At 39.4% G+C, this 12,374-nt stretch overlaps 1 protein-coding gene across 2 annotated transcripts in view; it reads right to left on the reverse strand.

Annotated features, from left to right (window-relative positions):
* LSM14A (LSM14A, mRNA processing body assembly factor) overlaps window positions 1-11,817 on the reverse strand; it is a 48,421-nt gene extending 36,604 nt beyond the window's left edge. The window contains exon 1 of one of the 2 annotated variants that reach the window (XM_011371843.2): window positions 11,510-11,817. In XM_011371843.2, coding sequence (XP_011370145.1) covers window positions 11,510-11,630 — 121 coding nt within the window. In that variant the 5' untranslated portion in view covers window positions 11,631-11,817. The remainder of the gene's footprint in view (window positions 1-11,509) is intronic. The other variant, XM_011371844.2, reaches the window with a different exon arrangement.
* Window positions 11,818-12,374: the final 557 nt, after the last annotated feature.

The raw sequence follows: 12,374 nt of genomic DNA on the forward strand, positions 1-12,374 counted from the left end.
ACACTATGGAGCTACCCCTAATGTAGTCTTAAACTTAAAACTCTTGTCAAGTACCAGTTTTAAGACCTGGTCTCAACCCACGTACCCTAACTTAAGTTCCAACCAAGCTCATTATTCTCAATACACATAGCAAGTTTTCTGCCCTCTACCATAGCTCCTCCCTACACACAACCTATCCTAAATTTCAGCTTAGATACTTGTATTTGTCAGGGTTCTCTAGAGAAACAGAACCAATATGATGTTGGGTCATGCACTTATTTTAAGTAGCTGGCTGTGAAAATCCAAAATCTGCCTTACAGGCTGGCAGGCTGGAGTTGTAAAAAAGAATCACAGTTTGAGTCCAAAGGTGGTCTTCTGGATGAATTCCTTCTTACTCAGAGGCAGTCTTTGTTCTAGTAAGGTCTTCAACCAATTAGATGAGGTCCACCATATCATAAAGAGTAATCTGCTTTCCTCGAAGTCCATAGATTTAAGTATTACTCGCGCCCAAAAAATATCTTTACAGAAACATCCAGAATATTTGAACAAATATCTGGGCACTGTGGCCCAGTTGAGCTGACACAAATTAACTATCACACAACTCCCCCAGTAATATTCCCAGGTAGATGTATTATATTCTTCCTCTAAAAATCACAGCAGTCCACCACTGCCTATAGCTCCTCTTTCCAGAATCGAAAGTTCAGGAAAAAGATCTATATCTAAACCATCTTCACAACTCCTACAGTATTTAACAGTGTCCTACATGTTGCTGACATGTGACTATTTCTTGAATAAATATCACAATGGAAAAAGCTATGAAACTATTTCTAAAATTACTGAACATTGTTTAATATCAAGGGAATTGAATTAAATTATACAATAAACGTACTTAGAATAAAATGGCAATTTATAGTAAAAAGTGAGAAATCGCAACTGGACATCAACGGGAAGAGAACAGAAAAAAAAAACGCCAGCATACTTAAAAAACAACATATATATATATATATGCATCAAACCAGGAAAATAAATGGTAAAAGGGTGCACTTGGTATTTTTCTTCTCTTTCTGTTATTTTATCCATAAGTACTGTTCATGTTGCACCCCGAGTATCATACAATAACCCTTGCTGAAACCATTTGAGATAATACATATTTGGTATAAGCTGTTATGTATAGGCTAACATAAGATTTAATTACTTAAATACTAAAAGACCACCACTTATAAAGCTGTTTCCTCTATAATACAGTACTCTAACACAGACCCTCATGGCACAATGCTAGTAAGCAGGTTCTGGATTTCTTACTTGGGAGGGGAGCTTTAAAAAATAAGATTCCACAGGCCTGCTCTTTGAATCACATTCACAGCCTGCCTCCTCAAACCTCCGCTTTCTGCACACCTGTACTCTCTTCTTTGGCCCCTTCTTCACTCTTACCCATACCACCTTCTTTCTGTTAGGGATTGTTACTGTGCCAAGTGAAAACGTCTGTCCCCAGCCTCCATTATCTCTTCTTGGACCTACTAGAGACTTGTCACCTCTATTAGAGACATTACTACCGACCCCCTCTTTGCAATATTCTCAATCTTCTCAGCACTTATCACATGCCAATCACTGGTGACTCGAGGGGAAAAAAGTCCACCTCCACTTCCAGAGTTCACAGCCCAGATCACTTTCCTCTCACCTTTTCATTCTAAAAAATCAACTCCTTACCAACTTAAAACTAACTTCTTACCACTTAATTTTAAAGGCTGATGTAACCTCTGTTTGACTAAAAAGACTCAAAACCATCTTGTCCTTTTCATTAATACATTTCGCCATCTTCACTCATGTTCTTTACTCTTCTTTGCTTTTTTTTTGGGCGGGGGCAGGGGAGGTGGTTTGAGAGACTTATTTTTTTTTTAACCCAAAGTCATTTCCCACAATTTTAGGTTTGAGACCTTGCTCAGTTAATTAGCTCCTCTCATTTGCAACTACACTTGCTTCTATACAAGATTCTTCCCCTTGGATTATTAATATATGCAGATTTACTCAGATATATCATTCCTCAACCATAAGAATTTTACAATGAGTGTATATATATGTTAAAATAAACTAATTTGAGAAAGTAATTACTAGTGAGAATAAGAATTTAGGGAGAGTGGCAAGAAGAGAGCATTGTAAAAACAAAAAAGCAATTTGAATATTTATTTAAATGTATATAATTTTTTACGGTGACATTGGTTAACGAAATCTAATAAGTTTCAGCAGTACATTTTAATAGTAAGGTATATATATTTTTACACTGTATGTTCACCTCCCATAGTTAGATTTGTTTTTGTCACCACATATTTGATCCCCTTTACCCCATCTACCTCCTCCTCTCCTCTTCCCTCTGGTAGCAATTTGAAAATTTAGATGGTGATGCAACAACAAAACAACAGAAAAAACACAAAACACATTTACAAGGACCTCTTTGAAACTGTAGATAAGGTCTTGAAACCTTTCTAGAAAGCACAGGATGGCAAAAGAAAATTGATCTATAGTAATTATTACTGATGGGTAATACTACATACAATATCCTTAATACTATCTTCATTTCACTCTTTTCCCATTAAATATTAAGTTGTTCAACTACATACTTTCTGACCAAGGAAAATTTTCAGAAATAATAACCCTTCATGTGCTCAACAAATAGTTAATTTGTGATGTACAAGGGACACAAGGGAGGAAAAGATGCTGATGGCTAGTAGTGAAACATAAGAAGAAAAGCTTGATAAGCTCAAGAAGAAAATAGAAGATAAAATGAGAACACAGAAGGTGTCCCTAACACTTCCTGGCTAAGAGAATCAGGGAATGCTTTGTAGGGGTGATGATGCTCAAGCAGAATCCAAAGAATAAACCTGATTCCCTCTTGATCCATTCCCAATTCTAGCTGATAAAAAACACTATATGGACCATCGCTTAACTCCTTCCTGTTCCCTGTCTGACCCATGCTCCTAATTTCTCATGCATCTGATCCTTCCTCTCTATTTTAACTAATTTAGGCCTACATTTTCTCTTTTCCAAACTCTTAAAAGATTCCAGCGGAAACCTCCTAAAACTGGACTCTGTATGTCACTCTATTGGCTAAACACTCTCAATGGCTCCCTATAATTTGCCAAGAAAACTCAGACTTGTTGCCTGCCATTCAAATGACAGAATGAATAAATTAAGATAAATTCAGCAGTGGAAGCTAAACAAGAGGGGGGAGGGGTTTTCCGCAAGTCTGTTATTTGACATTTTCACTGGCACTTGAGCCTTCCAGAGCTGTTAGTTCTTCTCCTTCCTTTGTGACTTCTTTCTCAATCTGTTACATTGCTCATTTCTTCAATAACCACGTAAGGAGCAGGGGAAGAGCATTCCATTTCAAAGAAATGTTGTGAAAAGGTCCCAGATCTGAAGGAACTTGATTGACCTGAAGACCTAAATTACACCTAGTATGGTCTTGCCTTACCTGAATTGCAAGATGTTGTGGGCCAGGACAAGCCTTGGACTTTGTGGCTGTGTTTGCTTTCTGCATAGACTGCAAACTTCTTGTGGCCTGGGACTGGACACTTCTTCCTAGATATCCTAGCATATCTAGATATACTAATTGTGACTTATATGTCAGGCTCTAACTTAAATGCTGTATCCTCGAGAATCTTGTCTGTACTGCTGCTCTTTTGTTTCCTAGCACCTAGTACAGTGTCCAGCATGTATTCGTAGTAGGCACTCAGCAATAATCTTGATAGCTTATTAAATAATAAGCACCAGGCAGATACGAGCTTCCCTTATTTGCCCCATTTCGTCTTTCGTGTGGTTGGTACCTCTGTTCTCAACTGTGCCTAGGTTTCTCCAGAACCTCTACCTTATCCTCTCTCTCTAGAGCAGGGGTCCCCAACCCCCAGGCTGTGGACCGGTACTGGTCCATGGCCTGTTAGGAACCAGGCCACACAGCAGATGAACGACAGGCAAGTGAGCGAAGCTTCATCTGTATTTTCAGCCGCTCCCCAGCGCCAGCATCACCACCTCAGCGTCACCTCAGATCATCAGGCATGAGATTCTCATAGCAGCACCGGTCCCTGAGACCCAAAATGTTGGGGACTGCAGCTTTATGGATTTATGCCTTTTAAAAAGTCTCTCTCATGTAGTTTTAATAGGATTTAGCAACAGGAGTAAAAGCATGTCCAATCTGCAGTCAAAATTTAATCTTGACTTGCTAAGCTTCTTTCAGTTGGGCATTCTTCCTTGTGGTTGGTTTTACATTTTAATCTTCCAAACTATAAAACTAAGAGACAGAGATATAAAAATATGATATAAAAGGAAAAAAGATAAATGCATCCAATAGGAATTAAAAAACAAATCAAACAGCGCTCAGAAGGGGAGGAGCAGGAACAAAACAAACTAATTTGAGAAAGTAAATTTATTAGGTTAAAGAGACTTGAGTCTTCAGATTTACAAGGTCCACGGAGAACCACTCAGGAAAAAACCCACCAGTGTGGTTAATATTCCAAATGCCAAAAATAAAATTTCCAGAAAGAAAAATGACTGAGAATTAGATTGGCATCAACGACATCAGAATGTTAGAATACAACAAACCAATAACTTCAATGTTCTATAGAATAAAGATTCTGAATTTGGAGTAATGTAGCTGACCAGGCAATCAAGTAATCAAGCAAAACAGGTTCACTAAGAAAATTTGCCCACATATTTCTTTTTTTTTTTTTTTTTTAAACAATGACAAAAATGCACTCAAGCAATATTGGGTGGGGAGGGAATCAAGTAAGAGGCCAACACTGTAAACAAGAAACAAGAACCCCTGGGTGACTCTGAATAGACTGGTGAGAGATAATGAACCAGAGTAGAGCAGTTGAGGTGTTAAGAGGTCAAATTCTGGATATATATTGAAAGTAGAGCTGATAGGATCAGAAACACATGAAGTGTGAGAGAAACAGAGGAATTAAGGATGACTCAAAAGTTTTTGGTCTTACCAACTAAAAGAATAAGCTGTCATTCAATTAGATTGAGAAGGCTGATGGAGAAACAGGTTGAATGAGAGATACCCAGCAGACATCCCTCCAGGTGGAGATGTTAAGGAGGCAGCTGGATATACAGGAGGCTCTAGAATAACAGTTTCATTATAACATTAGTAAGATGCCTAGGAACTTTTGTTTATATCAACTAGCCTACAGTAAAATTGGTTTTGTTATGGTTGTTTCACTTAAAGTCACATAACCTATAGACGATGTTAAGTGAGGTCTTACTGTACAAGCCAGGAGTTGAGAGGTACAGGTTGGAGAAAAGAGTCAGCAGCGTATACTGTATGAAGCCATGAACTACATGAGATCATCAAGAGAAGAATGCAGACAATAAATAAGCAAATAATTTTTAAAAGAGACACAGAGCGAAAACTAAGCCCTGGACCTCTCTAACATTTGGAGGTTTAGGAGGTGAGGCAGTAACAAAGGAGAGTGAGACGCAACCAGTGAGGTATGAGAGAAAATCAGGATAAAGTCAAGTGAAAAGTATGTTTCAAGGAGAAAAGACCAATTGTGCCGTATATTGCTGATTGGTCAAGTAAACTGAGGATAAGAACCACCACTGGTTCTAGCAACATAGAAGTCCTTGGTAACCTTGATAAGAACAGTTTCTCATTTGTGGGAATAAAAACCTAAATAAAATGGGCTCAAAAAATATCAGAAACACATGGTGCAGAAAACTCCTTCAAGGAGTTCTGGTGTAAAGGACAGAAATAGAGCAGTAGGTAAGAGGAAATGCAGTTAAGACTGGCAGTGTTTTGTTGTTGCTGCTGTTTTTAAGATGGGTGAAATAACAGTGCATCTGTTAGTAGACAGAAAAGATCTGATAGAGAAGGAAAAACTGAATACATCGGAGAGAGTAGAGAACCGCTGCAACAATGTCCTAGAATCATCAAGAGGGGATGAAATCTACTGCACAAGTGGAAGGAAGAACAGTTTCTCTATATTGAGAGAAAAGATAGAGGTTTGGGACACAGATGCAGGTAATTGGGTATGTGTGGGATGAACTGATCAAAATTCTCTTCTGTCTGCTATTCTTTTCTCAAACAGGAAGCAAGGTTCACAGGCTAAAAGTGAAGAGATGTCAGAGATCTGAGGAAAACAGAAGGAATTGAATCAACATACAGAAAAATGGAATGAACGGACTATGGAAATATGACTACTGGAGTTAATGAACATAAGCTTAGAGTGAAACTGGTCAGCATATCTATGTTTCTTCAAGCTTGTGCAAGAAAGCAGAAGGGAAGGGGGTTGAGAGTATATGCTCGGTACTTAACTGTCACAATTACTCCTGCAATTTAAGCAAGATAGAGAAGTAAAGTTATCAAGGGAGTGTGGGAAAGTGAAAAGTACTTTTCCTATTTCTTTCCTTCTATTGTTTTCTTCAGGCTTTATGCTGTTTTCTCTATTTTTGATTCAGAAAGTCATGGCTTATCTTACTCCACTTCAAAATGTAGTTAATTTTTGACACCTGATTTCAGACTTCCAGCATTAGCAAGTATTTCTTTGGACTACACAGCAACAATAAACTGTTTCTAAGGCTCCAAGTTCTGGCAACCTTACTAAATAGGGCAACCAAAAGAAATTACAGCTTGAAGTTTCCCTAGATCTTTAACATTCTGGGTAGTGATTTTGTGCTTGGCTAGATTTAGGTCCCCAACTCATATGATAATGCAAGAAATCAATAAAGCATTTCACAGGTATTTCATCCATCATATAAAGCTCTCCTTCCCGCAGTGGAGTTTGCGACTATGTGGCTAATTAATAATCAAGAAGTGGGTAAGCTCCACCAATGGGCAAGATTTAGCAGATGATTAAAGAAATACTACATTACCAATTTACCTGTTTTTACATTCCTCCACCAATCCCTTGATTTTTAAGGGACATATCATTTTAAAAGCTGCTAACTTATATAATAATCATTTTTCTTCACAAAGGCTCTTTTCCTACTGCAGAAGCAACCAGGTTTTCATTTCAGTAATGCAGTATCGAAGTACAGCTAACTAAATGTTAGATAGGAATTTCATTAATTTTAGCCCATTTCATTTAAATAGTGTTTACATATATGTGTATGTGTGTGTGTGTGTAAAATGTTTACAGGAAATGTGTTTCTTCTAACTTTGTAGTCCCTATAATTAGAAAGCTTCAATAACTACAAGTGTCCTTTCATTTATTCAAATTTTACCAAGGGCCTGCTATGTGCCAGGCACTGTTCTAAGCACTGAGGATACAGCAACAAATGAGACAAAAATTGTGCCTTCACAGAACTTCCACTCTGGGGAATCTCTTGGTATCCAGGATCTAGTATGTGCTTGGGCGTCATATTTACATATGTAATTGGAAATATTCCACAAGCTACTCATGTATGTCACAATCTTGCCATTCCCGCAAATATACTGGACTGATTTTTCCCTTAAACTTTAAATGAAAATTATAATTGAGTTTTACAAGGTAAAACTTTCTCCCCAACAATATCAATTTTGTCATAAGATTTATCCACTTGTATCCTCATTCTCCAAAATCTCTGTTTTTGTGGGGGCAACATATGTTAGATATTCGAATTTTAAAGAGAAATACAATTTTGAATATAGAAAAGCATTACTTAGAGATACCCCCAAGAGATTTCTACAAGACTAATAAACTAAAATGTTAAATAACTTCCATTTACTCATTCATTAAATAAACATTTGTTCATCCCAGGAGCTTAGACTCTATGGGGAGAGGGAGGGTGAGCACAGACAATAAACACATGCAAATAAGCAAAGAAGATTACACGTAGGTAGGTCATGATCAGCGCTAGGAATAAAATAAACTCAGAGCTGCGACAAAAACAAACAACTCAAGATTATCTATTCACATAACAGACTGACGTCAAAGTCTTTCTAGGTTGCCTTTAAGACTTCTTGACCTTATTTAGAAGACTCTGAGTATTAAAGCCCATCAAATTTACCTCAATTTCACTTTTACAGAATTAAGAGCTAATCTGTGAAATCTCTAGCAGAAAATAAAAGACATCACCCATTTAGCAATACCTCTGGGACTGGGCTTTTGATCATATATAGTGTGACCACACAATTTATTCCCCAAACAGAAACACTTCTTAGAGAGAAAAGAGATGTTTTAATAATTATGCCAGAACCACAGGCACAAACAAGGACTTTCCACCAGAACAAACCAGGCCATATAGTCTACCCTAATTATATGCCACATCAAACGTAACTAGTCCAAAATTTCAAGAGTATTTTATAGTTTCAGGTGGATTTAAACTGTAAGTAATATCCAAGTAAAGAACCTAAATTATATAACCTGGACCATATAAACCAAGTGAATCCATTACTAAATTTAAAGATTTAAATACCTCATATTATCCCAAATCAATTTTAAGTGCATCGCAAACCTAAATGTAAAGGGCAAAACAAAAGCTTTGAAAAGACAATCAAAATATCTCCATGACCTTTGGGTTTTGAAAAATTCCTAAAAAGAAAATAAACATTAGCCATAAAGAAAAAGTGACGAACATGTCTACATTAAAATGAAAAACTCTGTTCACCGAAACAAACAAACAAAACCCATTAAAGGAGAAAAGGTAATTGCAACATCTAGCAAAGAATTCATATTCAGAAGACTAAATTTTAGAAAGATATGCATTTCAAATAGAAAAATGCGCAAAAGATTTCAAAGGCACTTCATGAAAGATGAAATCCAAATAACCAAGATATGAAACGGTATTCACCTTATTAGTAATCAGGGAGATTAAAACCAGGTAAAGCTACATACACACCAGATTGACGAGAATTAAAATATCTAATACTCAATATTGTTGGTGAGAGATGTAGAACAATTAGAACTCTTATATACTAATAATTGAAACAAAAACTAGTAAACTACTACTTTGGAAAACTGCTTGGCGTTACCTAATACACACATTCCTCATGACTTAGCAATTCAAAGTATACACCCTCAGGAAAATGCCATAAATGTCAGTGCACTTAAACACAAATATTCATAAAGGCAATGTTCACAAAAGTCAAAAACTGTAAACACTTAAACATCAACTATAGAATATCCAAAACAACTGCAGAATAGATAAACTGGTTATATTCACGATGGAATACTATGCCACACAAAAGCCAAAATGAAATATATACACGATGAGTCCATTTATATAAAGTTCGAAAATGGACAAAGCTAAACTCTATTATTTAGGAATGTAAACTTAAGTGATAAAACTATAAATGTCAGAATAACATTTATATCTAGTTTAAGAGGGCAGTAGTCATTATGGGAAGATGCAGAGGGTGGGGGGCTTCTGGAATGCTGGCAAGGTCTGTTTTGGCCTGGGTGGTATTACAAGGAGTTTTGTTTATAAATATTTCATTTTTATCAATGGATCTTTTCAACAAATGTGGTTATATTTCACAGTAAAAAAAGGAAAATATTAACTTCAGAGGGAGTTAAAAATTAATATCCTAATGAGAATTCTAAGAATGTTAAAGAAATTAACTCAATCTACATTTCAAAAAGAGTAATCGGGATCTCTAAGTCCAAATGCGAACTGTATTCTAAACTCCATGAATAAACTTTTGGCTTTAATGTTAGGCAGCCGTTTTCATCCAAATTTTGAAAAAGATGAAATTTCGTATATAAAATTATTCAGCAAGTCATGTAAATTCTAGAATTTCAATACCAGACACCCTACTTCTTTTTGAAATGTGAACTAAGTGCCCAGTGTTGACCGGAAAGTTATATAGCAGTTTTAGATTAGATCCTGCCAAGTAGAATAATATGCCAAAATTTGGTAAATCCAATTTTTGCAAACAATTAAATTCCCAAATCTGTTTCAAATTAACTTATATTGCTTAAGAAAAAGCATATATTATGCATGTGGGATTAAATATCAAAGCTATATAAATTTAATGATTAAAAAAATCTTTTCACTGCTATACTTATATGGCATATTTATCATGATACAAGGAACAAATTATGTGTGCCATGAATTTAACTATTACAGACTAATAGAATGTTTATTGACTCTAAAAGCTGTTGAGTTTTTTTTAAAACTGGGTCATTAACATTAGGTTCTTGCATAGAAAAGCATATTAAGAGCGTTTTAAAACACTGAAGTTAATATATTAGAAATCTAAAAATGGATGAATTTTTTCTTTGTACAAGTACCACAGTAAACTTGCTGACAAGTCACAAAGCTAATAAGACACCTTAAAATTCAGATTAGGTAAAACAGAGGTTTTTAAAAAGTTTATAAACCACTTTAGTGAGAAATACTGTTTCAACCCGTATGTGGCCCTCACCAAGAACTTTAGAGAGCCTTTTTTATAATTTCCTTAAGTCAGAAAAACTAAAACACTATACAGCTAAATATACATTTGGGGGAAAAAAAAGAAATGGAAACTAGACAAGATAAAAGTAAAGCTCCCTAACCAGATATAAAATTTGTCCCAACACGAGTGCTATTTAAAAGGATATAGCAGAGCATCCAAAAAATGTCATTAAATACATGTTTGATACTGTGAAATGAGTTTCCCATCAGTTAAATTTGTATTTACAGATTTAGAAAATTTCTTCCTATCCCTGGACCTCTGACCCTACCATGCTATTTATTCCATAAGTCTACCAGATGTGCTGGGAAAATTGCTTGAGTTATCTTGCTTCCCTCTCCTCAGTGTTCCAAACTTATGAGAGAAAGAAGGCCCAGCGCGTGTGGAACGGAAACAAAACCCACAGAGACTGTGGCGATGCTAAACACTAAGGGTAAGACATCTTCCTCCTCAACACTCTTCACAGGCACCCACGGACCACTCATATCTATCTGCCTTTGGAACAAAGGTCCTGGATCAAACTTGAACCCACGACTCCACTCAGTTTCCAGAAACAGGGTCGACGCGAGTGCAGCAAGCATTTAAAAAAAGATGGTTGCACAAACAGGCTTTGAGAAGAATTCCGGTTTAACAGGTAAATACCACACAGGAGACGAGAGATGTGATCTGCTCGAGACCAGCTGCGTCGCACAACAAGCCCAAAGTTTTGGCACATTACTTACAGTTCACCTGAGGAATATCGCCACAAACCGAAACTGAGAGCGTGAGAAAATGGTGCTGTAGAATCAACAAATCAGCACGAAACTTAAGCGAGGCGGAAAAATTCTTTGACTACTCAGGCTTTGTTTTGTGGTGAGACGACAGAACCACCGAATTTCGGAGTTGGAAGACACGCATCTCCGTGTTCTCCTGCCCGTTCTGGGACCTCAGGGCCACCCCGCCCGCCCCGCTCGCGGTCCTGCAGTTCCCGGATGGAAGGCGCGGACCTCGGCGGTGGAAGCCGGGGAGGCCGCGGCCCGCGACGCCGGGGCACGGAGGGAGGGTAGGGAGCGGCCTCCCGGAAGACAGCAGAGGGGACGGGAAGGGAGCGACGAGGCCGCGGGCGGAGAGCCGGGCACAACCGCAAGCGGACGCCCGTCCCGGCGCCCCACCCCGGAGTACCTTTGGCGAGGGCTACGGTGGAGTTCTCGGTGTCGATGGTGTAGAGGATGCCTTCGTAGCGGATCTCTGCCTTGGAGATAAGGCTGATCTTGCTGCCGATGTAAGGGGTGCCCCCGCTCATGGCGCCGCCGCCGCTCCTGGCCGCTAGCAGAGAGGCAGATCCCACACCGCGGTCGCCGCTCCGCACGCCCGCTCGCTCCGTCGGCGCCTACAGCAGCCGCCTCAGACCCAACATGGCGGCGGCGCCGGCTCCGCTACCCTCCCCCAGACTCCCGCCCCCAAGCCGCGGCGCGGCGGCGGCGGCGGCGGCAGCAGCGGCGGCGGCGGCTGTGGCGCGGGGCATGCTGGGCCAGCGAAGCCGGGCTCTCGCGAGACTCGGCTGGCTGCGGGTGGCTCCGCACCTCTCGGCGGATCCTGGTCCTGGCAACGCCGCTTGGACGGGTGTAGCCAGGTCTAGCGCGGGCTCGCTTGGGCCGGCAGAGAGGAATTTGGGGGCGAGGCAAAGTGCCTCGTGACGCCAGGACACTGTGGGTGCGTGCGGCTCTCAACCTCAGCTGTGGCCTCTACCATTTCCGGGCCCGTTGTGTCTTGTGCTGAGTCCTGTCTTCGCAAATGCGGATCCCTCTGCTCGAAGGTTGCCCACCCGCCCCCAAACTCCTGACGAGCTTCTTTAAGATCCGGTCCTTTCCCCTTATGGATCTCTCATCGTCCGCTTGCAGGATCCACCACTTGACCGCTCCCCTCCCTCCCCCGCTCGTGCTGGGACTCTGTCCAACACTTTCAGATGGTCCCATTCAGGCTCGATGCCATCGTGCGTAGACCGATCCTGAGTTTTGCAGTTTTGATTAGTTCTGTGAACTTTGGA

Source organism: Pteropus vampyrus, unplaced genomic scaffold (genome assembly GCF_000151845.1).
Source record: "Pteropus vampyrus isolate Shadow unplaced genomic scaffold, Pvam_2.0 Scaffold196, whole genome shotgun sequence".
NCBI lineage: Eukaryota > Metazoa > Chordata > Mammalia > Chiroptera > Pteropodidae > Pteropus > Pteropus vampyrus.